General features: G+C 45.6%; 1 protein-coding gene across 1 annotated transcript; it reads left to right on the top strand.

Annotated features, from left to right (window-relative positions):
• Positions 1 to 4,137: 4,137 nt before the first annotated feature.
• Positions 4,138 to 4,451, top strand: LOC111873363 (high mobility group nucleosome-binding domain-containing protein 5-like; the record flags this gene model as incomplete). The annotated part of the gene is made up of 1 exon (XM_023868021.1): positions 4,138 to 4,451. A coding segment is annotated over exon 1 (314 nt), but the record flags the coding sequence as incomplete, so codon positions are not given.
• Positions 4,452 to 26,157: the final 21,706 nt, after the last annotated feature.

Here is a 26,157-nt window from a genome sequence, read left to right as displayed (position 1 = left end):
TAACCACAAGCAGAATTTCACGTTTCTTTTTACCGTCCTTCGACACTGAAATTTGAGGCAACAACTTTTTTCCCGAAACGTCGGTTGACTGTCAACGGACTACAAGGCAATATATCCCAGAAGCTACCGCTACATGACTGACAGTCATATCGACTCCCACGTGGGAATTTCACGGGGATATTGTCTGTCCGTGTCTATCAATATGATGGTAATGAAACATCCGTCTTCTCGTCTAACGGTCCGGTAATACATCCGCTAACTGGCCCTCTGTATATTGAAGTTTCTTTTGTCATACGTTCCACTCCTGTTCTGTGGTTGCCAAGCAACTGTAACCTGCTCTGAATGATAAAGAAGAGGTCAGAATAAGAGTGACGTATGGAACAAACACGACAACATCAGACCGTCGCAAGGTGGTTACCTACATACAGAATATCACCAACACAGAATAAACTCACACAAACATCCATGCCTTGTGTGGGATTCGAACCCACGATCCCAGTATTCGAGCGGACGAAAAAGGTTCACGCCTCAGACCGCGCGTCCACTGCGATCGGCGAATATACCACAGATTCAGATAATGTCCACATGTTACTGAAATTTAATCAAAATCGTTACAGCCATTTTCGTGAAAATCATTTTTTACGGTCCACCTGAAGAGTACCTACTTATGTTCTTATTCACTAGGCAACCACCTACAGCAGATAAACATCCGTTCAGGGGCCAGAGGTACCCAACCTCCCATCCAATGGGTACCGGGTACTTTTTCCCCGGGGGTGAAGCGGTCGGGGCGTGAATCTGTCCTCTCAACTCTATNTACATGCCAGGCACATGGGAAAGCGAAACAACACTGACGCTGTAAATCAACAAAACAACACATAATAGTAAATAATCAGACGACGTAACTGCCTTTAATGAATGCTAGGGAATTTCAGCAATGTGACTGCCATGATTACGCAAGAGATTGGTATCTGAGACACACCGGTACACTTGCACTGAACGTGGCGCCTGTACAATTTCAATAGAAGTACACTCTTACCCACAACACAATGGCACCCCTTCCTTGTACGACTAGGCCTTATATTACTGCCAAAATAAAGATTATTATCATTATCTCGCCTACGGCAATAAGGATAGCTCAGTCAGTATAGTAAGGGGATAAGGACTGGATGGACGGAGTTCGAATCCCGTCAGAAGCAAGATGTTTCTCTACTCCACAGCGTTCAGACAACCTCTGGGGCCAACCTAGACTCCTATCCAATTGGTACCAGGGACGATTTCCCTGGGTGTAAAGCGGTCGGTGCGTGAAGGTGACCACTCACCTCCACCTAGTGCCGAGGTTAAGAATGGTGGAGCTATACCTCCACTCCCTTATGTCTTCAGGGCACAGACCTTAATTAATTAATTTTACCTTTTATGTAGCCTAGGAAATAACACGATGATTTTAATGAAGTGACGTGGTAATTTATCCTCTTGAAACGGAAGGAACTTCGCCATGATTTTGTATCGTGCTACATAGCGTCCCTTGACATTCGCCGATGTCACAGCCTCAAACCCAAAATTTCATAACCTGTTTACATTTTCCTCCGTTTGCGAGCGCAACCGCTGGGAATTTTGTGCATGTGAATTTTCTAATTTGTATGATTTGAGGTTATCACAGCGCTAGTTACGAAGAGTTCTATCTTCAAAAATAAAATTCCGTGTATTCGGTCGAGAGTCTCTGATTTCCACTTGATTTTACCAGGGTCACTTGGTCGGCTCATATTTCCGACCCTGAAGATGGATGCGACATGTTCCTCCGAAATGCTGGTTGACTTCCAACGAACTACATGGCGTTTTATCCCAGATGAGACAGATCTCTTCATTTCCTAACTTGTTTACCTTTTAGACGGCCCATACACGTACGAGTCTGGCTCGCGAGTCCGGTTCGGCGAGGAGCCGGGCTCGGATTAATTTCACCACACACGTATGAGCGTGGCGACCCACACAAGGACGAGTTTGGCTCATTGGAACCGGAGCAGAGTCGGTCTCGCGAGCCAGACTCGTAAGTGTATGGGCCCCCTTACACCCTAAGCAGCTTCCGCCCGCCCTCCCATACATGACTATACAGCCCTTGTGGACTTTGGCTGATTTCCCAGTTTCTTAATCCTATACAGTCGATAGGACTCCTTAGACGGGGNCACACTGATTTCGCGTACATGCCAGGCACATGGGAAAGCGAAACAACACTGACGCTGTAAATCAACAAAACAACACATAATAGTAAATAATCAGACGACGTAACTGCCTTTAATGAATGCTAGGGAATTTCAGCAATGTGACTGCCATGATTACGCAAGAGATTGGTATCTGAGACACACCGGTACACTTGCACTAAACGTGGCGCCTGTACAATTTCAATAGAAGTACACTCTTACCCACAACACAATGGCACCCCTTCCCTGTACGACTAGGCCTTATATTACTGCCAAAATAAAGAAGATTATCATTATCTCGCCTACGGCAATAAGGATAGCTCAGTCAGTATAGTAAGGGGATAAGGACTGGTTGGACGGAGTTCGAATCCCGTCAGAAGCAAGATGTTTCTCTACTCCACAGCGTTCAGACAACCTCTGGGGCCAACCTAGTCTCCTATCCAATTGGTACCAGGGACGATTTCCCTGGGGGTAAAGCGGTCGGTGCGTGAAGGTGACCACTCACCTCCACCTAGTGCCGAGGTTAAGAATGGTGGAGCTATACCTCCACTCCCTCATATGTCTTCAGGGCACAGACCTTAATTAATTAAGCATAGAGGCAATTTTATCCTTTATGTAGCCTAGGAAATAACATGATAATTTTAATGAAGTGACGTGGTACTTTATCCTCTTGAAACGGAAGGAACTTCGCCATGAATTTGTATCGTACTACATAGCGTCCCTTGACATTAGCCGATGTCACAGCCTCAAACCCAACATTTCATAACCTGTTTACATTTTCCTCCGCTAGCGAGCGCAAACGCTGGGAATTCTGTGGACGTGAATTTCCTAATTTGTATGATTTGAGGTTATCACAGCGTTAGTTATGAAGAGTTCTATCTTCAAAGATAAAATTCCGTGTAGTCGGTCGAGAGTCTCTGATTGCCACTTNCAGATGAGACAGATCTCTTCATTTCCTAACTTGTTTACCTTTTAGACGGCCCATACACGTACGAGTCTGGCTCGCGAGTCCGGTTCGGCGAGGAGCCGGGCTCGGATTAATTTCACCACACACGTATGAGCGTGGCGACCCACACAAGGACGAGTTTGGCTCATTGGAACCGGAGCAGAGTCGGTCTCGCGAGCCAGACTCGTAAGTGTATGGGCCCCCTTACACCCTAAGCAGCTTCCGCCCGCCCTCCCATACATGACTATACAGCCCTTGTGGACTTTGGCTGATTTCCCAGTTTCTTAATCCTATACAGTCGATAGGACTCCTTAGACGGGGGAGCAGGCCGTCGCAAGGCCGCTACCTACACACAGAATAAACGCACACAACAGACATCCATGTCGAACCCACGTTCCTACTGTGTGAGCGGGCGAAGACGGTTCATGCTCTAGACCGCGCGGCCAGCCACTGTGATCGGCTTCAGCCGAACTCTCCGTCCTGAAAGGGGACACTTTTACGTACATCACTTCCTTTGCATCAGGCTGTACGGCGTATAACACAAAGCTATAATATAATGAAACAGGCCGCCTTACGTTGATGTACTGCTGGCTGTATAAAACACAGATAGATCCACGTGACAAGAGGAGTAATTATCGTAGTGGGCCCGAACATTCAAAAAGTCGTAACAAAATAGAAGTACACGGAGGATCGGGGTGGCTGTACATCATGCTCGGCTCTTATCTGTGATCCAGCTTCTGGTGGGAGCTGCGCTCGGCTGTCACATCCAGAAACATAATTCAGGATCACAAGAAGGCTCCGACAGACGGGTAGCACGTTTCCCTGACTACAGGACTGTCAAGACGGGCAGAGCTCTGTGGAGCACATTTCTTTGCGTTCGTATCTGAGAGAGAAACAGAGTGACGAGAAGAGAAGTAAGGTAATAGGAGGAGAAAGAGAGGAAGGTGAAGAAGGGGGAGGAGGAGGAAATGTAGAACAGGAGAACGAGGGAAGGAGGAAATGAAGAACAGGAGAACGAGGGAAGGAGGAGTAGAAAAACAGGAGAACGAGGGAAGGAGGAGTAGAAAAACAGGAGAACGAGGGAAGGATGAAAGGAAGAACAGGAGAATGAGGGAAGAAAGAAAAGGAGAACGAGGGAGGGAGGAAAGGAAGAACAGGAGAACGAGGGAAGGAGGAAATGAAGAACAGGAGAACGAGGGAAGGATGAAAGGAAGAATAGGAGAACGAGGGAAGAAAGGAAAGGAGAACGAGGGAGGGAGGAAAGGAAGAACAGGAGAACGAAGGGAGGATGAAAGGAAGAACAGGAGAACGAGGCAAGGAAGAAAAGAAGAACAAGTGGAGAATGAAAGGAAAATCATGAGAACGATGGAAGGGGAAAAGAAGAGCAGGAGAACGAGTGAAGGAGGAACAGGAGAACGAGGGCAGGAGGAAGAAAGGAAGAACAGTGGAGCGAGGGAAGGAAGAGGAAATGAAGAACAGGAGAACGAGAGAGTAAGAGAGAGGAGACAGTCTACGAAGTGAAGGAGGATAGGAATAATAGAAGGAGGGTAAGAAGGGAGAAGAGCATATGAAGACAAGAATGAGGACAGAATGACAATAAGAAGATGAAGAAAAGCAGATGAGTACAGGTAATAAAGTAGAGAAAAATTATAAGCAGGATAAGAGAAGAGGAAATGGACGGCAGTAAAGAGGAACAGAAGGCATTCTGGGGCATACGCATCTTCAGTGGAGAATGCGTCAGCGCCATCACGTGACACCGAGCACGGCAATCTGTCATGCAGCTAGCGGAATGCCATGCAAGTCGAGGCACGTCTCACAAGCAAGGAGATCGTGTGTGGTGTTCTCTGTGAGGTCCGGACGCGCAAGACAGGTGCAAAGTGTGACGCGGTTGATGAATAGCCGACAAGTGTCTCCGTGATGGAAAATAACTACTACAATTTAAACACTGGGTGTTTCTAAAGATTCGTACAACAGATATGAAATGCGAGATCATATCAACGCACGTGAAACATCTGCAAACCTAGAACACTAGTAGTCCCTAGACACAACTTCCGTATTAGATGACGAAACCCCGACATAGACCCCTGTATTGCGGACGTATGTTTCTGAAATTACCAAATTACGCAGCTCCCCACATGTAAAATAAAATTTCATTATAATGAAGCTCTTCCATCGTCGGTATAAAAAATTAGTTTCCTCACATGCAGTAGAGCCCCGGCTCAACTTCTCTCCTCTAGTAATAACAAAGTCCACATTCTAACCCTTTACCGTCTTCACTTCCTAAAGCTTTACCTTCCCCCAAACGTACCTCTACCAGAAGGTCAAATGCCTGGGAACGTTAAAAACATTATCTTGCCCCCCCCCCAAAAATATAGTCTATCTCACTTCCACCACTCTCATACATAGTGGGGCACGCGGTTGTGTAGTTGGTTGAGGCATTATGCTACAAATCGGAAGGTCGCGGGTTCGATTCCCAGTGAAGTGGATTTTTTCAATTGAGCTAATCCTTCCAGGCGCACTATGTCCCTGGGTTCGACTCAGCCTCTAACAGAAATGAGTACCAGGAATCTTCCTGGGAGTAAAGGGCGGCCGGCGCGTAAGGCTGGCAATCTTACCGCCATCTGTGAGTCGCCTGTCTATAGAAAATGTGGGAGCCTCGAGGTCTCACAACCCTATGGGCCTCCACGGCCTGTTACAGGAATAGATTTACTTTACCTTTTATACAGTATTCTATTCAGAGGTGGGCAAACTTTATAGCCGATCGAATTACGGGGTTGCAAGTGTTTCGAGAGGCCGAAAAGACATCAACCACATATTTTAAGTATAATTTATTCTAGAATAAGCGGAACAAATATCCACTACTGTAAATATCGCCTGAAACAAAGGCGGCTTATTTCAGGTGATGTTCCTATGGAACAACACACATCACTACTTTGAGAAACTTAAAAACAAGTCGATATAATTACATGAAATTTTTACAAGAGTTCCGCGGGTCGTACAAGCTCTCACTTGCTGATCCTGCCCGCGGGCCGTAGTTTGCCTATGACTGATTTAAGGCACTGGGTAACAAATTAAGCTCAACGCGACAAGGCAATCCTTAGCAATAAGTGCACCTCACAGTTAGTAGATTACGGGCTGGACGGCCGCGGAACTGGGGTTCGATTCCCGGAAGGGATGGAGGTTTTTATCTTCTACACACCGCTCAACCGGCTGTGGGGCCCACCCAGCCTCCTACCCAACTGGTGCTGCGGGCTCCCTTCCACTGAGTAAAGCGGCCACGCCTTGAACATGACAACAGTCCTCCGTCTAATGAGGGGGAATGGAGGTACAGCTCCACTATTCTTGACCTCGGCACTTTCCACCCCTGCCACGGGGAAAGGGCCCACGTACCCATTGGATACGAGGTCGGGTGGGCCCCACAGCTCTCTGGACGCTGCAGAGTAGAAAAATACATCTTATCCCTGCCGGGAATCAAACCCCGGCCAATAGCCCGTCGCCATATCGACTGAGCTACCCGACTCCTGATTCTTTTAAATAATTTTTAAACATCTCTTCTGCGTCTCCAAAACGAAATTCTGGGCACAAAATATGGGAGTAATTTAAGCTGTAGATGTTATACACAGCCAGTGTCCTGAGGACATGCATCTTCTTTGCAGGAACACTGCCAATGACGTCGGCAAGACACAACTAAAAGCACAACGATACAACATTAAAAGAACATTTATTCTGTTCTGAGTATTAAGAATTTCTCCAGCAGTATAATTTACAAGATGGAATACTTCAAAACGTCTTCATCTGACTTTATGAATGGCGCCCTACAACGACGACGCACGGCTGATGCTTTTTATTTCCCACCCACTGCAATTATCGCGACTATAAATCATATTTCGGTTGGCAACCCTGCTTTACAGTAACAGCATGGGAGAGACACACAGCTGTAACATTTCACGTCAAATTTACTTTAGAAAATTACACATATAGCCAGCAGTAATACAACGTTTATATACACAACAAGCGCCCGTTCCACTCACGTATTGAACCTTACTCCATGGTTATGACGTCACAACATGGCGATACCGCGAGGAATCACGATCTGTGTGTGAGTTCTTCTATCAAACATATATTGCCAAACAAATTGTATTCTGCAGCCCATCAACAGTGTATACCAAATGCGGTACAGAAATCAATTACACATTTCAGTCGAGAGCTGCTTCTCATGTGCCCATATGCCTATGGAAGAACCGTGTTTAGAGACTGCACATTCCAGCCCACACTCACGTCAAAACTTTAAATTAGAAGCGCCATGACGTCACTTCTGACAGATTTCATTTCTCTAAAACCTTCTTATCAAGTTATAAGACACGACTTAAACTCCCCGCTCTCTGAATACTAAATTTTATGAGGCGCGACACCATGTGACCGCCACTATGGTCTATTTGTCAGAGTTCCTTGTTAGAGATCCAGAGATACCGCGTTCGATTCCCGGAGCTACCAGATTTTCTGAGAAGTAGTGGGTCTGGAATGGGGTCCACTCAATCTCGTGACGATATTCAAGGAGCTATCACAAAGTTATCATTATTTTTTTTCCTTGGCACTACAGCCCCCAATGGGCCTAGGCCTACCTCCATGAACTCCGTTCACTTCGGTTTTTCTAGATCTTACACATTCGGTAGGACTCCTTGGGCGGGTGATCAGCTCGCTGCAAGGCCTCTACCTGTACACAAACACAGAAAAACGCACACATACACAAACTAAACATCCATGCCCTGAGTGGGATTCAAACCCACGATCCAGGTTTCCAAGCGAGCGAAGACAGTGCATGTCTTAGACCACTCGGCTACTGTGACCGGCGTTATCATTATTAAAGAGGTCAAATAAAACCTACCCTTGAAAGGTGAGGTCTGGTGACTTACTGACTTTCCAAGTCATCTCGGTAGCGTCTATATGTTTTGTTGCATGAAAAAGCCGAACCGTGCAGCCATACAAAACAAAACACAGCCAACTTTGCATAACATGGGGACATGCCGTAGTGTAGTGCGTTGAAGCATTATACTACAAGCAACAAGGTCGCAGGTTCGAATTCCGATGAAGTCAATGGATTTTTTAATTAAGGATGGTTATGAATGACGAACCGGAATGAATTTGGAATGATGTGGCCATGATCTTATTATGGCACTATCCCAGCGTTTTCCTTGAGGGACTGAGTAAAACCACTGCATACCGAGGAGTTTCATAACTTGTACTCTTCTCAAAGTATAATTAGAATGATCAAGCCCAGGAGGATAAGTTGAGCATGGCTTGTAGCACAAATGGGGAGAAAAGGGAAACATGTAGGATACTGGTGGGAAAGCCAGATGGAAAGAGACCTCTGGGAAGACCAAGGCGTAGGTGGGTGGACAATATTGTAATTGATCTTAGATATGATGGTATGGTAGGGATTGGATTGATCTGGCTCAGGATAGGGACCAGTGGATGACTCTTGTGAAAACTGTAATGAACATTCGGGTTCCTTAAAATGTTGGAAAAATCTTGAGTAGCTGCACAACTGGCGGCTTCTCAAGAAGGACTCAGGTACATGAGTGCGAGTGAGGGACTGAGTAAAACCACAAAACCCTCAATCAGGATAGCCAGTGTCCCCATTGAGATTCGAACGGAGCATGTCTCGAATACAAACCTGTACACCAACCTGTTAAGCGTAAGTAATGAGGACATAGCCTAAAGGGAGTTTCAGAGACTGCATAGAGGCTCTCCCAGATGTTTCCAGGAGTAGCATGAAATATGTTCACAGATACTGGTGCCATGTCATGTTCTAGCGTTACTGACAATGTTCCTCAACCAGAACTCCTGACATCGGATGTCGCATATTGAGAAATTTATCAGCGACCGCTAGCAAGTGGCTAACCCACGTCGGCAAGTTATCCAACTGGAATGAGACAGGCGCCAAAGTTGGCAGCCCTGCAGCCCTTACACCTATTAAACCGGAGAGTGTGTATATTTGTTCTGGTTTCATGCGTTTCCACACAGTTGCATCTGTTACGACCATAATTTTGCATCCAACATCAGGGTCACATTTACAGTCGTGGAGGCCCCCATCATTAAAAACAAAATTAGGTCCTAAAATATTTTCCCCGTTTCCTGTAATTAAAAATACTAAATTTTAGTGATTTTAAAGAAGAAAACGTCCAAATAAAATCTGTGGATTCTACGTCTGTTTTTTGGAAACCCCGGGGAAACCGACGCGGTCACTCCTGCCCCCCCCCCTTAAATTCGACACCTGTGAATATACTGGAAGATCAAACAACTGTTTTATTCTCCATAACAATTAAATGAAGCTTGTAGGATTTTAGGTTTTCACAGCGGTGACTGTAAAGAATGCCGTCTTTTGGGACGTGACGCCGAGCACATTCTGTGTGAACCGACGTTCTTCCGTAACGTCGGTTCACACAGGACCTGCACGACGCCACATCCCAGAACATGGCATTCTAAACTTAGGTTCTTCATATCTAAATTTGTAGGTATCTCCCCATGGCTCTACAGCGCTTTGTTGTATCTCAGCCGCCTTTTCAGTTGCTTAATCCACACGCAGTCGGTAGGACTCCTTGGACGGGGGATCAGCCCGCCGCAAGACCGCTACCTACAAACAGAACAAAAAAAAAACACAGAATACACGCACACAGACATCCATGCATTGAGTGGAATTCGAAACCACGATCCCAGGGTTCGAAGACGGTCCATGCCTCAGACCGCGCGGCCACGTGATCGACAAATTTGTAGGTATGGATGTATATACATATATATGTCATTAAAATATCGTTTTGCATACGAGCGTATGTAATTTATGAGGTTTTCAGTATGCATGTTCGTATTTCATTTATGTATTTCCTTCTGTCAAACCTGTCTTCTAAAGAGTGCGCTGTATACGTTTATAACGTTGTTTCTTTCGTCTAGAAATCTCTGCGCTAGCGTTCACGTCTGTTGGCCTGTTGTCCATGCATGGGAATCCTTCACTAAGTTCATTTCATATTGAGGTTTAACAACCCCATATTCATTTATTCCACTGTCTGGTTTCTTCATTTCACAATTTAATAGAACATGGGGAGAACGTCTGGAACTAGTCACGATCTGCTTACATCGGGCTCGGGTTCAAACCTGGCGTGAAGCATTTGTGAAACATGAAACAATTAATCTTTCTTATCGTCATTGACAGACAGACCTGCAGGCCACGAAGAAGGAACAAGTATACACTATTAAGTAAATATAATATTTCATAATAACCTTCTGAACTCCCGTGGCTTAAGGCCAAACTCACACAATAGGATTCTGTGATACTGATATTCAGCTAAGGACCGGATAGGATCTCATATGATCCTTACGTATAAGCTACTTATTCTCCCGTTAGAGATATTTCAGACAGACAACATTCCACCTGAATACAATCACGGAAAACGCCACTTGTATCGGTTCTACACATTGTTCGGCTGAAATACAGGGAACAAGATAAATTACTGTCACGTGTTAGAGTGATTCTCGACGGGGTTTCGGATTGGATATTGGATTTATTGACCATTTCAATATATTATTCCTGATTACATTTAATTATAGCACAATTGCTGATCTCCACACTTTAAAAATCAATGTTACAGTGTTCTCAGCCTGTTACTAGATGTATCCTGGTAACGGCTTCTAACAGTGAAGATTCCTCAGCTTCCGCGCTCACATCCCCTCTAAAGGACGGCTCCCTTCCAACTGGGTACTCTTGCAACTCCAATTAAGTGTTCTATTCACACACTAACTGAAAAACTTTAACCTTCTCCTTTGCTTATAACATCTCGACACACACCACGTAGAAAACGCCGCTCCTCTATTGAATGCATATCAGTTGCCGCGGGAACGTATTCACCAAGCCGTTCTCTAACAGCTTCCATCTATTCTTGCGTATTAAGAATACATGGGAGCATTGGACGTCGTTCCGTTGTCTGTTTCGCGGCCGTTGCCAAGAAACGAATGTTGTTCCAGAGCCGTTCGCTAGCAACGGCTGTCTGGCTCCACAGCTCTTCCTTTGAGGAAATATGCCAAAAAGACTATAAAAATAAAGATACAAGCAGTAATAGAATTCAGCTATCGCCACTTGAATTGCAAATTTACAACAGATTTTTTTAAGAACCGAGCATGATCATTACATGACCCACATTTGTTTCCCGAAGATTCTAGGTGTAAAAAATCGCGAGACTTCATAAGCTGCATGAAATTTGTCGCAGGCAAATGGGGAAGGCGAAGAGGGAGCAAGACACGTCACCTGCTGAACAATATATAAAACGGTGAAAAAAAATACTATATATAATTATGTGAACCTTATTTGCCTATATTAAAATGGGTTAATACAAAAAAAAACTCCGTGGTCTATAGTCCGCAAGCGAAGTATACCGACCGAGCGACCACCGCTTGTCGGCGAAGTTAGTGCCAACTTTAGCGGATAGAGGGTGTCACGTAGTCAAGCGCAACGGATCCCCGCGGCCGTTAATCTCGCTTTCCTAGACCGGAGCCGCTATTTCCTTAAAATAGCTCCAAAATTATAATCACGACGCTGAGTGGACCCCGTTCCAGATCCACTTCTCAGAAAATCTGGTAGCGCCGGGGATCGAACCCTGGACCTTTGGACCTGTAGCCAGGAACTCTGACCAGTAGCCCACAGGTTAGTATCGCAACAAAATACAATACTTATACAGGATGTCCCACGAGGAAACGTCAGTATTCTAGGAGTCGTAGTATCGGTCATTCTACGCAAAAAAAAAATTGTATAAGTACATGTTCCTGTACTTGCCTGCAAATATTAGACTCCCCACATCTCATTAGATATTCGCATTGTTTAGTTCCCGAGTTGATTACTTTCTTGGAAGGGACTTCCTTACTTCCTCATGGAGCTCAGCCATTCTTGATGAGAAGCCAAATCTGCAGCTACTCAAGAATTTCCCAGCATATTATGGAACCCGAAGGTTCATTACCGTGTTCACAAGAGCCCTCCACTACTTCCTGTCCTGAGCCATATCAATCCAATCCATACTCTCCCATCCTATCTCTCTAAGATCCATTTTAATATTGTCAACCCACCTACGCCTTGGCCTTCCCAGTGGTCTCCTTCTCTCTGCTTGGAAGGGACAGTACAAGAAAATTACATTGCACAGCCATGAACTTACTTACATGGGACTTTTAGGAGCTCCTTTACGTGCGGCAGTTAGAGGAAGTGTGACGCCTGTCTGGGGCTCAAGAGGACTGATAATAAAATGTATACATTAGCAACGTAAAGTCCGCTGAACTGTCGGCGCGGCTTCGCTGCAAAACAAACTTAATCGCCAATGCCTCTGGAAACGAACGAATGAATAAGGCTTTCACGCCACGACCTGGAGCGATTCATGTGGGTCCTGTTCTCACCAAATTCCCCTAAACACAACTTGGAAAGTTCTGCAGAAGCAGCTGCATTTATACCGAAACACAAAACTTCATAGAATAACTGCACAGAATTAACGGTCTGTTACTGTGGCCAGTCTGTTAGAGTAAAAAGGTAAAGTTATCCCTGTAACCGGCAGTGGAGGCCCATAGGGTTGTGAGACATCGAGACTCCCACATTTTCTAGACAATCGGCTCACAGATGATGATAAGGTTGTCAGCCTTACGCTTCGGCCGCCTTTTACCCCTAAGGAATATTCCTGGTACTCATTTCTGTTAGAGGCTGAGTCGACCTCAGGGCCATAGTGCGGCTGGAAAGATTACATAAATAAAAAAAAAAACATATCTCGAACCTCGACCTTCCGGCTTGTAGCTTAATGCCTCAACCAACTACGCTACCGCGTACCCCAGTTTGTTAAGTAAGAATGCATATCTAGGCTAAGGGCTGGATGACTGAGGAGTTAGGGTTCGATTCCCGGTAAGGCGAGAGATTCTTCTCATCTCGACAGTATCCAGACCACTTCTGTTGCCACCAAGCGTTTCATACAAAGGGTAAAATTGGGATGAAGCGGTCGTGGAGTGAACTTGACAACCTGCATCGAATACCGAGGTTACGAATCATGGAGCTATACCTCCACTCCAGCATACGCCTTCATGGCGCGGTTAATTAATTAATCCCAGATATATCTTTACCTTCACGCTTAAGGATCGCTACTGTGAAACAAAGTCATTCATATGTACCACTGCTGCCAACTTTCTGCTTCCTCCCAAAACTGTTCGTGACTCACTGTTCATCAATCAACCGCACAGTCTCGACACTAAATGCGTTGTGATACAAGTCACAGGAAAGTCCATCTGTCCGACAGTTTCTTCAACAGGCAAATAACCGTTAAGTACGAGATTTTCTGCCGAGAAACTCGAGAAACGGAGAAAAACGGAAAGGGGGCAGATAAGATGAGAGAAATGGATTGGGGAACTTCGGACCCTACTACTACTGGTCATTCCTAATGCATGCTTCAGTAAGTTCTGATGAAGACATCCCAATATCCGGACAGAAAGCCCACACAAAACATGAGGACTTAACGTAATCCGTAACCACGCGTCACACTTAGACACGGTGGTTACACCGGACCCCATGAGGTCTTTGCTGTAAGTAACCGCAGATTTTTTACTTGAGTAATTAATTTGCAGTGGACCAACTTCACAGGCGTCAAAGGGCAGGTTCGTGGCTTGAAAGTAACGATGTAATTATATTTGTGGTCGTGTAATTGAATGACGTCACCGTCTGCAATCAACATTTCTTTTATCATGGTAGCCGGTTGGAATCCCTTGCAAGCCAAGTTCCTGCCTTCCGGTTGTGTGTTGCTTGGCTTACTCTTCCACCCTGAAGACGGAAGCATCAGCTTCAAATACATACATATTATCAGTGTATAAGACCAAAGTATGACCACAAAGTCATGCTGCCGTGAAAGTTCGATTCCACGGAACGCCTTAAGGGAAAGCAACTAATCATACGGCCTTGTGCAGCGGGACAGACTAGCCCAGCTTCGCAGGCGTTTCGCATGCCTTTACCTTCTTAACTTTCATTCTATTACGTAACTTGTACAATAGCAGCATACGGCATTTAGCTTTTGTATGTTACGGTCAGTGGAGTTCTTAACAATCTGAATGTGATTAACAAACTTTTATTACAAACGAAGACCAGTATCTTTTGGGCTGTAACGCCACGAATTTCGAAGAAATCCAGACGTACTGTGGGAAGATATCGCTTCCATCCTCACGGTCCAAGACTGTACAAAGTACGAAAGCAGAAGCAGGCGAAAAGCCGGGCTTACTTTTTAACCATGAAGATGGAGGAGGTAAGTTCGTCCGAAATGTCGGGTTCCCTTCGAAGTGCGCAACGTTACAAGCCACACGACCGTAGTTTCGATGGCCACAGATGCGAGAACCTCATATGCAACCGACAAGACAAATCACTGGTTATTATAATTTGTCTAGTTTGCATATGATATAATGATTGTAATGTCATTTTCCGCGCCAAACAACGGATGTCTAACTTGACGAACAGGTTTTTATTGCCTCGGGTTGTGAAGAGATCCATTTCTAAACTTTTTCAGTGCCATATATACGGTACAAATCTCAACTCCTTAAAGCACAATGGTAACTAAACCTACAACCTGCTATAACATTAAAAAAACAATGCATTTTTACCGCACATTATATGTGTTTCCCAGGTTCTCACACTAGAGGGCGGTGGAAAATGTTAATCTAGCGGTAAACATTACGTCTCCGCTACAAAGCCCAACCGGTTAATGCTATTTAGGGAAACAGTCGCTGTTTATTGTGAGAACCACACGGAACACACAGATACACTCTGTGGGCAGAATGCAGAGTTTTAGTGTGTTCAGTCCGTACCTCACTTGAAACACTACGTCTCCGCTACAAAGCCCAGCCGGTTAATGCTGTTTAGGGAAACAGTCGCTGTTTATTGTGAGAACCATACGGAACACACAGATACACTCTGTGGGCAGAATGCAGAGTTTTAGTATGTTCAGTTCGTACCTCACAGGAAACATTACATCTCCGCTACAAAGCCCAACCGGTTAATGCTGTTTGGGGAAACAGTCGCTGTTTATTGTGAGAACCACACGAAACACACAGATGTACTCTGTGGGCAGAAAGCAGAGTTTAGGTATGTGGAAGCATGTGGTAGAGCCACTGGGCTCTATAGGGTTGAATCACCGTGTGGGAACAGCTCCTGGTCCCCAGCACTGCACACGCCAAGGAGCGTTGTAGTTGAACATAAAACTCAAGTAGAAGTTGAGGTCAACTTGAATCACTCTTGTATTCAAGGATCAATAATATTTCGGTGGCGAGAGGAAGGCGAAGCATCTGAACAATGGATGCTGTGGTCCGGCGCGACCCCGCTGACCCCTCAACCTCGCCCCTTCAATCTGAGATCTCATTCTATGCAAATCCCCACCCTAAATCCCATGAGGGAAGGTACGACACAAGGAGATGGGGNCTATACAAAAGCCCGCCCAAAAACCCCAGAGGGAAGGGACGAAAAAAGGGGGGGGGGGGGGGGGGGAAACTGCCCTTACAGTATGGTCATAACTTTCGTAACATGAGAAACGGGACTGTACTTGGTGGTCCGGATGACAGGGAGGCCAGAGTGAGACCTCAAGCCACGTACAGCCGTACCTCTAAGTAGGACTTCGAGACTTACTAATATCCCAATCTATGATCCAGCGAATTAAAAAAAAACTTTACGACTTGCGTTTTGAATTTCCCGATTTATGCCTGGAAACTTGAATTTCGGACTTAGCCATGCTGTATTGCTATGGAGACTCAAACGTAACTATTGCTGATCCATGGTAAAATTTCACAGTACACTGTACACTGTACAGACGAGCACCACGCCGTGTCCTCACACGAGCTGCAAAGTGCACTGATGCCGACGGTGAAATTTTCGGAAATGTATTATACAGAGTAAACTGTACCAACGTTGTCCCTTGAACAATAAATACCGGTATTGGAAACAGTACGTAATATCTCTTTCTTATCAACAGTTTTGGAACTGTACAGTGAAATGGCTCTATCTCGGGAACCGTTCGGAATAGGACATACGTGTATGTACATATACACTTTTTTGCTTAGAATTACCGACACTATGAATTCTCACAATACTGACCTTTTGTCCTGGGACACCTGTATTCGTATGTGTATGTGTATATATATATATTTGTATATATATATATATATACACGTGAGTGTGTGTGTAAGGAGAGAGAGAAGAGAGACTTTTCTTGAACGCTCAAACGAATGTGAAGATAGGAAATATCATTAACACATCTAAACTCATATAAATTCTAAAAAGTAAAGTTGTGCCTGTGATTAATTAATTAACCACCGCCCCATGAGACGTATGGGGGAGTGGAGGCATAGCCGAACCACTCTTGACCTCTGCACTATATAGAGATGAGTGGTCAGCCTCACGCCCCAGCCGCTTCACCCCCGGGGACAGAGCCCTCGGTAACCCTTGGACAGGAGGCTGGGTGGGCCCTTACATTTCCTAACCTGACTGGGGATTTCCCCAAACGAGGGAAAGATGGCCGTATGGCGCCCTGGACAGCAATACGAGCGCTTGCAGAAGCCAGGAGGAGGGCTGCTGTCTGCCAGTAAGTACCGTGCAATCGTTTAGACATTTCAGCCTAACTGCCGGTCGCACTGACGTGACGTGCAGCGGTCGGTCCTTTCAAACAGTTCACATATATCGGCCACCTGCATTCATACATCTGGCCCACCCCACTGTAGTTTAGGAGTCGGAATAGCTCAGTCGGTATAGACAAGAGCTATACGACCAAAGACTACGGTTCGAATCCCAGCAGTGGGAAGATTTTTCTGTCCACCACAGCGTACACACCAGGTCTAGGGCCCACCCACCCTATCTAATAGTTGCCGGGGGGGTCTTTCCCGGGGGTAAATCGGCTGGAGCGTTAATACAACCACTCGCCTCCATCTAGGGCCGAGGTCAAGAATGGTGGAGCTTAAATCTACCTACGGCTCTACAGCCCTGTCTTCAACCATGGCCGCTTTTTTAGTTTCTAGATCTTTTATACAGTCGACAGGACACCTTGGATGGGGGATCAGCCCGTCGTAAGGCCCCTACCTACACGCAGGACGGCACAAACACAGAGTAAACGTAAACAGACATTCATGCCTCGAACCCACGATTACAGCGTTTGAGCGAGCAAAGACCGTCCACGCCTCAGACCGCGCGGCTACAGTGATCGGCTAGGGGCTAGCCTCCACGCCTGTCTTCATGGCACAGAGACAAATCTGTCTGTGTAGCTCAGCATCACATTTTTGTATGAAGTAAAACAGATAACTTAGAGCCTTCGCCCAAATCATCAATTTCGTCTCATCTTGTTCTTTAATTATAAAGACATCTGATTCGTCCGCACAAGGATTTAGGCCGTCCTGCCCTTCCCGGTGAGAATCAAGTCTCAAACGACTTATGGATGATAAGACTCTTTGGATAGCGACACAGCCCCCCGCAACGCCGCTAAATAAATATGACAAAATAAACTCAGATACATCCTTGCCTCGAGTCCGATGCGAACCCATGATCCCAGTACTCGAAAGGGAGTAGATATGTCACAACGTAGACCGTCCGGCCACAGCGACTGACAATTTTTAAAGACAATTATTTTTTGTCGTGTTGTTAGCTTCCGCCGCTATCAATAACTAAGTCCATTATTTGTCGAGTGACAAAAATATTATTTCTGGACATTATCCATCCATCGTTTGGGCCCAACTGAGCAGGTTTTACCTGAAAACTGAGACACAATCCAGTCTCTGAAAAGTTGTGTTTTTAAATAAAAACAGGGCGGTGTTTCAGATAAAAAGAGGACGATAATGTCCAGAAACATAAACTTTTAAGAAAAGTAAAGTTCTGTCTCTCTCTGGCTCTATGGGCGTTTGGACCTTGGTCGCTTTTGGTTTCCCAGTCCTATAAACAATCGGTAGGACTATTTGAAGAGGGATCAGCCCGCGGCAAGGCCGCTACCTACACATGACAACACAAACAGACATCCATGCCTCAAGTGGGATTCGAAGCCACGAGCCCGGGGTTCGAGCGGGCGAAGGCATTTCATGCGTTACACCGCGCAGCCACTGTGCTCGGCAGGGCTCAATTAATTAAGCATCACTCCAAGATATATGGGTGAGTAGAGTATAGCTCCAGGCATCCTTACCCCTCCCAACACTAGTCGGAAGGGGTTCTAAGCTTCGCGTCCTTGTCGATTAACCCCCGGGGGGAAGTCCCCGGTACACACGATGCTGTGAGGGTCCACACGAGCCGGTCTGAAGGATGTGTACAAGAGAAAAATATCTTGGCCATGCCAGGAATCGAACCCCAAATTGCTGGCAGTGCAGCCCCTAGCCCGTCTCTATACAGAACTGAGTTCTAGTAAAGTTAATTTTGTTTCATCCTATAAAGAATACGTTTGTGTTCAGAATTGAAAAATTCCTTCAAAATGCGACTTCCCACCCTGGGAAATACGCAAAGCAATCACCATTCCTTGCACCCCATCCCGTACTAACTATACCAGCGGTACCCTTAACTTTCCTGGAGACATGTCTGAGGGTGGAGAAATACAAAGGGGTAGTAGCTTCTTGGGTAAAGAATGAAGACAAGGAGCCCAAGCAAGGAATGAGATTCCAAAACTGAGATTACGAACAAAATCAGCAGACAGTGAAGTGAACTGCAATTAAGAGAAGTTAACTGAAGAATCAGCATCCCGTTTGCACTGCATGTATAGTCTGTTCCAAAAGTTAGGTTTCACAATTTAAGTCCAATATCAAAGACGCATTAATGGTAAAAGTTGAACGTAAAGCTATCCTTGTGACAGGCCGCGGAGGCCCACAGAGTTGTGAGACGTTGAGGCTCCCACATTTTCTAGATACTCGGCTCACAGATGGCGGTGAGGTTGTCAGCATTACGCGCCAAGCTATCCCTGTAACAGGCCGTGGAGGCCCATAGGGTTGTGAGACGTCGAGGCTCCAACATTTTCTAGACAATCCGCTCGCAGATGGCGGTATGGTTGTCAGCTTTACGCGCCGGCCGCCCTTACCCACAGAAAGCTTCCTGGTACTCATACTTCTTGGAGGCTGAGTCGACCCGAGAGCTATAGTGAAGCTGGAAGGATTAGCAATACTTGTCGCACTGTTGGCTTGTGGGTTACTTGACGCTATCAGTAACCATACTATACAGTGTCGAGTGGTAAAAGACAACTGACCAGAAAGGGACTTAGAAGGAAGCGATCGTGTGACCTAATAGAGGTATTATCCTTAAACTGTCCTGAAAGGGGCTGAGGAAAACCATGAAGATCCTGTCACTAGAACCGAGCATCTCCCGAAAGGAACTCAAGAACGTTGCCGCTGAGTGAACCCACTCGGTTTCACAACCTTGTTTTATCTGCTTCACGGTAATCTGACCTCCAGGAAAGTACACACGCCATTCGAATTGTTTTGATAGGACTGTCTTGAGCCCAGATCAGGTTACAACCTTCCCGAGGCTACAAAAGACACTAAAACAGTATACATGGACACACGGCTGTTTTAATTTCCAGAACTGCGCGTGGGGCATACTTGAACATGTCTCCATGGTAACAGCTTGTTGTAATGAGAGACCGGGACTACGATGGAGCAAGCCACAAGTGTAAACACTCGCTGTAATCCTGTAGAATTGTTTATTTCGGACCTCTGGCAGCAACCACAATCCTCAGATCGTCCCCCGCGCCGTGCTTGTCCACTGTTTCTGTGGTTACTTTGAGCTCAGGATTTACTCGTACATGCGACAGACGGGGCAGGTTGCTCGCAAGGTTCACACAGCAGTATCTGATTGCAAGCCCCAAACTTGACACTCCAACACGACGTACGGTGCCTGCCTTCCTTCCGTTATGCAATGCAAACTGCAATCCGCAGGCCGGGTGAGATCTTGATGTGATACTAGTTGCAGATGAAAAGTCAGTTTCAGGCCCTGGCCGCTTTACCCCGAAGAAAGAGACATTGGTACCCATTGGATAAGAAGCTGGGCGTGAACCAGAGCTGGTCTGGACGCTTTGGGGAGGAGAAATTTTGTCCCCACCGGGACTCGAACTCCGACCCCTGGGTCATCAAGCCCGTAGCCAATCGCTATCCAGGCTCCTTGAAGTATTAAAATCGTCTAAATATTTAAACACGCAGTTCCAACAACGCAGGGAGAACAGATACCGTAATCGGTATAGCACTGGTTACGGGCGGGACGACGGAGGGGTCGGAGTTCGAGTCCCGGTAGGGTTAAGAATTTTCCCTTTTCCATGTCGTCGAGACCGGCTCTGAGGCCCACCCAGCTTCCTATCAAATGAGTACCGGGGGCTCTTTCCCTGGAGGTTAAGCGGAAGGGGCGTGAAGCTGACCACTCACCTCCAACTAGTGCCGGGACAAGAAAATGTGGAACCATACATCCACTCCCCATACGCCTTCATGGCGTAGTGCATAATTAGTTAAGCGCAGAGCCAACTTTATCTTTAGCCCCTACAATGCCGTTCAATACATTACAAGTCGGCAGACGTTTCGAAAGAACAAGTCGCTTTCAGGTTCTCGGACAGAAACTCATGAAGAATTCTATCTTTTGGGATACGATGCCGTGTATGCAGTTAAAAGATAGCAGACGTTTCGGAGTAACATGTCACCTCCATCTTTAGGATGGCATAAGCCAAGCAGAAAACCGGCATGAAGAAGGTACAAGCTCTTTCATGGTTGGCTGTTTCTTCGACCATCAAAGCGGAAGCGACATGATCCTTCGAAACATTGACTTTCAACGGACTACACGCTGTTATATCCCAGAAGATGGAACTCCTGTACAAACGCCTGCTCGGAAACCTAAACAAACGAATCACTTAGAAGAATCTGCGAATATTAGAGGGTATTATTAAAATTGCATTCAAACGCCCAGTTATACAGTGACCAAAAGTGACACAATCTCAGCTACTGTCCTCATGATGGACACAGAAAAGGCGCTGGAAGAATTCTATTTATGTTCCGAACTCATTGGATTAAACGTCCGAAAAGGCCGTGATATTAAAATCAGTTTTAAAAAACTGTGAGCTAACACGTGGTTACGATACATTTGGCTCGTGTTGTAAATTCAAAAGCAGTTAATTTTGGAAACGCTAACGAAACTTCGGGTTCCATTAGAATGGAAACAACCATCTTAGCAACTATCATCTTCCGCAGAATTATTCAGCTTCACTTACTTAATTACAAATTAACGACGTAAAATAAGTAACCTGAAAATAACACGAGATGTGGAGGCGTATAGCGCGTCTAAAACATTTCTGATGGTACGTCATCATTACTTAGTGACGTAGATAATTACGTCATCATTAGATAGTTATTAAACTTTATTCTTAGCATGATCAGAACCTAAATCCCCAATCTCGCTGTCAGATAATTCTTCTGTTGGTTCCCTACTCAAATAACTACGTACGATATATTTTGTAACTGATTAACTTAAAGCTTGGCAGTTGTGATGTTACATTTGCATCCCTTATCTCTCAAAAAGTACTGGTAACGTACAGTTGTGTGGGATTAGCGTCCACTGCCATCTACCGGAGATGTGTAATTTGCTGAGATAAACCACAGTGCCATCTACATTTAAAACATCATGCATAAGAAATCGTCACTTTGAGAGGCCAGTTACGAGAGATTAGCAGCAAGAGCAAAGAATAAATTACTCGTAGCAAGATAAACGCGAATGAGGACAGATACTATACACTCTCGACCCTCTGACTCAGTTCAGTGGCGTGCGGTATGGTACAAACGTCACACTGTTACGCTGGCCCTACAAGATTGTTTCGTCCGTTCGGATCTAAGCGGAGAGAGAGTAACAATGAAGAAACGCCTTCTGTTAATTATATTAAAAATAGTTACATACGTCCAGCTGTGATTTTGGGGGAGGGGGTTACCTTCGTTGCAGTAACATGTTGCTTCCATCTTCAGGATCACGCTAAGACAGTGGCAGATGATTACTCAGAAATGTTTTACCAGACTACACGGTGTAACATCCCAGACGACTGCAATATTAATTAATTTGGCTACCATTCTCCGTCCTGAGATAAGGATTTTCTTGTATTAAAAGAAAGGAATATACAAAAGAAAACAAATTCCCTGGCCTGTAGTCGGCAAGCGAACTATACCGACCGAGCGACCGCCGCTTGTCGGCGAAGTTAATGCCAACTTTAGCAGATAGAGGGTGTCGCGTGGTCAGCGCAACGAATCCCCACGGCCGTTAATTTCGGTTTTCTAGACCGGAGCCGCTATTTCCTTGAAATAGCTCCTCAATTATCCTCACGAGGCTGAGTGGACCCCGTTCCAGACACACTACTTCTCAGAAAATACTGTAGCGCCGGGAATCGAACCCGGACCTCTTGATCTGTAGCCAGGAACTCTTGACCACTAGGCCACAGAGGTGGTCGAAAAGAGGAATATTCTTACCTATAATGTGCAAATTGAAGAGAGTGAAGAAAAAATATATATCGCACTATAAACACTCCAGTAGATGCTTCTTATTGTTGGTGTTGATATTATTATTATTATTATTATTATTATTAATACTCATCTTAATTTTAATCTAAATGTCCCTATGGAATATGCAGTGCAACACGTTATTTTTCAACAGTTTTGCGAAGATGGAGGCATGATGTCCCTACGAAACAGTTGCCTCCTACAAAGCTACATGCAATCACAACACAGACGTCCACAAAGTTGACATCACTACTGTGAAAATTTCTTGTGATTTGAAGTTCCAACAGGGGTGACAACGAAGCTCACGGCCTTTTTGGGCTGTAACACAATGTAGTTCGGTAGAAGACCACCGACGTTTCAGAAGACCGTATCCCTCGACCTTCAGGCCTGAAGCAAAGCAAGAAACTGGCAAAAGCAGAAATAACAACTCCACGCTCCGGTCGCTTTGCCGCCGGTGGAAGAGTCCACAGTCCCCACTGCAGAAGGAGGCTGGTGGCCCTCAGAGCCGGTCTCCAAGCAGCAGAAGGGGAAGACGGACATACACAGCCGGGAACAATCAATAACAAGGCAAAGGCAAAGGCAAAATTGTCTCCGTGCCTAATAAATTAAGCACCACGCCATGAAGACGTGTGGGGGAGTGCAGTTAAACTTCCACCGTTTTTGACCTTGGCACTCGACAGAGATGAGTGGTTAGCTTCACGCCTCTGGCGCTTTACTCCCGAGGGAATAGCCCCTGGTACGTAATACAGAGAAGGCTTGGTCGAGCCCAGAGCAGGTCTGGACGTTGTGTAACACAGAGAAACCTTTTACCTCTGCCGAGAACTGCTTCTCTGGCCTCCAAGTCCCTACCCCGTCGCACGACCGACTAGATGATGATGATGATGATGATGATGATAATAATAATAATATATCAGACATCAGGATTATTTACCACTCCTGATGGAGGTTCCGAGTTCGCATCTCGGCCCGGAAACCTGCTATTCAGTCTTATGTTCTCCCTGATTTTAGGTCTACTCGCCATGTCCAGGTAAATACCGAGGCAGTAGCTTAAATTTCTGGGGGCACGCGGTAGCGTAGTTGGTTGAGACACTATGCTACAAGCCGGAAAGTCGCGGGTTCGATTCCAGATGAGGTCGTTGGATTTTTTAATCGACCTAATCCTTCCAGCCGCATTATGACCCTGGGGTCGCCTCAGCCTCTAACAGAAATTAGTTCCAGGAATCTTCCTGGGGGGTAAAGTGCAGCCGGCGCGTAAGTCTGACAACCTCACCGCCATCTGTAAGCCGATTATCTGGAAATTGTGGCAGCCTCGACGTCTCACGACCCTATGGGCCTCCACTTCCTGTTACAGGGATCGCTTCACCTAAAATTACCCTACGATAGCTCCAAACCACATGTTTCCAGTTCACTGTTGGTTTGTTCAGAATACGGCCAGGAATAACAGTCGATGAACACATTAACAAATCGCGGGATGGACTCAATACAATGTCCTTTCAAGTTCAGTCCAATTAATCATGAATCCTGCGGGAGTGTCACGTGCATCAGCTGCGGACGGACAGTGCTCGTATGGGGCCTGAAGACAGAGGCGCTGCAGATATAAATCTAAATTTCTGTGCCACAACGTTTCCCTTTCAATTTACGGTCTGGTCAGGAGCCCAGTAAAACAGAATATATCACCTGTTGGGGCCCGCCCAGCGAATCAGAGTGACACGCTGCTTCGGGAAACCAATCCATCTCCGCCACTGCCTTGTAATCTACTGCACTTAGAAATTAACAATGCATAAGAGCAAAAAATCCAGCACGCACTCCCAGCTTAGCGCGTTTAATACGTTAGCACGAGCAGATCAATATACTGGGTCGGGTCCTTAGGAGATTCCAGATTATTGTTTCCTGGGTTGTGACGCCATGAATCTGGTAGAAAACTCGGGTCCTTAGGAGATTCTAAATTACTGTTGCCTGCGATGTGACGCCGTGTAGTCTGGTATAAAACTCGGATTCTTAGGAGATTCTACATTACTATTTCCTAGGATGTGACGCCGCGTAGTCTGGTAGGAAACTCGGGTCCTTAGGAGATTCTAGATTACTCTTTCATGGGATGTGACGCCGTGTAATCTGGTAGAAAACTCGGGTCCTTAGGAGATTCTATATTACTGTTTCCTGGGATATAACGCCGTGTAGTCTGGTACAAAACTCGGGTCCTTAGGAGATTCTAGACTACTGTTTCCTGGGATGTGACACCGTGTATTCTGGTAGAATACTAACTTCGCGCCACACTACACGGTGACACAGTAAAGTTCATCGAACAGATCGCTGCAGTGGCAACTCTGCACATCCGTAATCGTGAGGTGTTGTGTTCGAATTCAGACCGGGTCACCAGCTATCCAAAATGAGCTTAAACATTATTGTTGCATCCTGCTGTATACTGATTAAGGGGACTGAACATGGCCGTCGACGGTCACGGTAGTTTTTTTATCCTAAGTGACCTTTTGTAGTTTCTATTCAGCCCCTCCAGATGAATGTAGGGGTGATACCTCCATTAGGCCATGACCGCGTCTTTCCAAATACCTTCCAATTCATTATCCACCACATCATTCAAGATTATACACAGAACTGCAGGTTTCACAGCGGTGGTCATGAAGGGCAGGTACTGGTTCGTAAACTAACTCATGTGTTCACCACTACATTATTTTCCCATATATCACACGCATATAATGAAGTATAAACAAAACAAACTCCGTAGCCTGTACTCCGCAAGCGAACTATACCGACCGAGCGACCGCCGCTTCTCGGAGAAGTTAGTGGCAACTTTAGTTGATAGAGGGTGTCGCGTGGCCAGCGCAACGAGAGGTGGAATAGATTCTAAAGGGTTCTGACGATGGTGGATGACACACAGAATTACCGGGTTTTTGGACCTTTTTAATCGTCCGGAATTCTAGGTAACAGAGGACACGACGTTTCCAGATCGTTTCCGAAACGTCGTGTCCTCTATTACCTAGAATTCCGGACGATGGAAAACGTCCAAAAAAACGGTAATTCTGACGCATATAGGAGATCGCTGAGAAAGCCGGAAGGAAGGAGATCACTGGGAAGACAAAGACGTAGATGGGTGGACAATATCAAAAGTACAAGCTCTAAATAAGGCGAAATACACTTAAAATAAATACACATATCTTACATAAATAAGAGAGAGTGTGTCAGAAACGGGTATGTGTGGGCCTACTTGCATTTCCACGTGATATGGCATTTGCGTGTTCAAATGCAACCGTTCTTTCAAGCCTCCATGGGGCGCACATCTACCTTCTAAACACACGCCATAAACCTATATTTCCCACAGTATAAGTTATGAGACCAATCTAAATTAATTCACACCATCAGATATAAAAATATAAGGAAAACTTTCGATATAAATGGCCCATACACATTCGCTAATAAGCAAAGCACAGTGTAAAAGCATTAAAAGTCGTGTTGTCTGTATCTCACGAATCTGACACGACGAGACGC

The sequence above is a fragment of the Cryptotermes secundus genome, unplaced genomic scaffold (genome assembly GCF_002891405.2).
Source record: "Cryptotermes secundus unplaced genomic scaffold, Csec_1.0 scaffold2171, whole genome shotgun sequence".
Classification (NCBI taxonomy): domain Eukaryota; kingdom Metazoa; phylum Arthropoda; class Insecta; order Blattodea; family Kalotermitidae; genus Cryptotermes; species Cryptotermes secundus.
The sequence above is the reverse complement of the archived record's forward strand: the minus strand, read 5'-3'. Positions and strand labels throughout refer to the sequence as shown.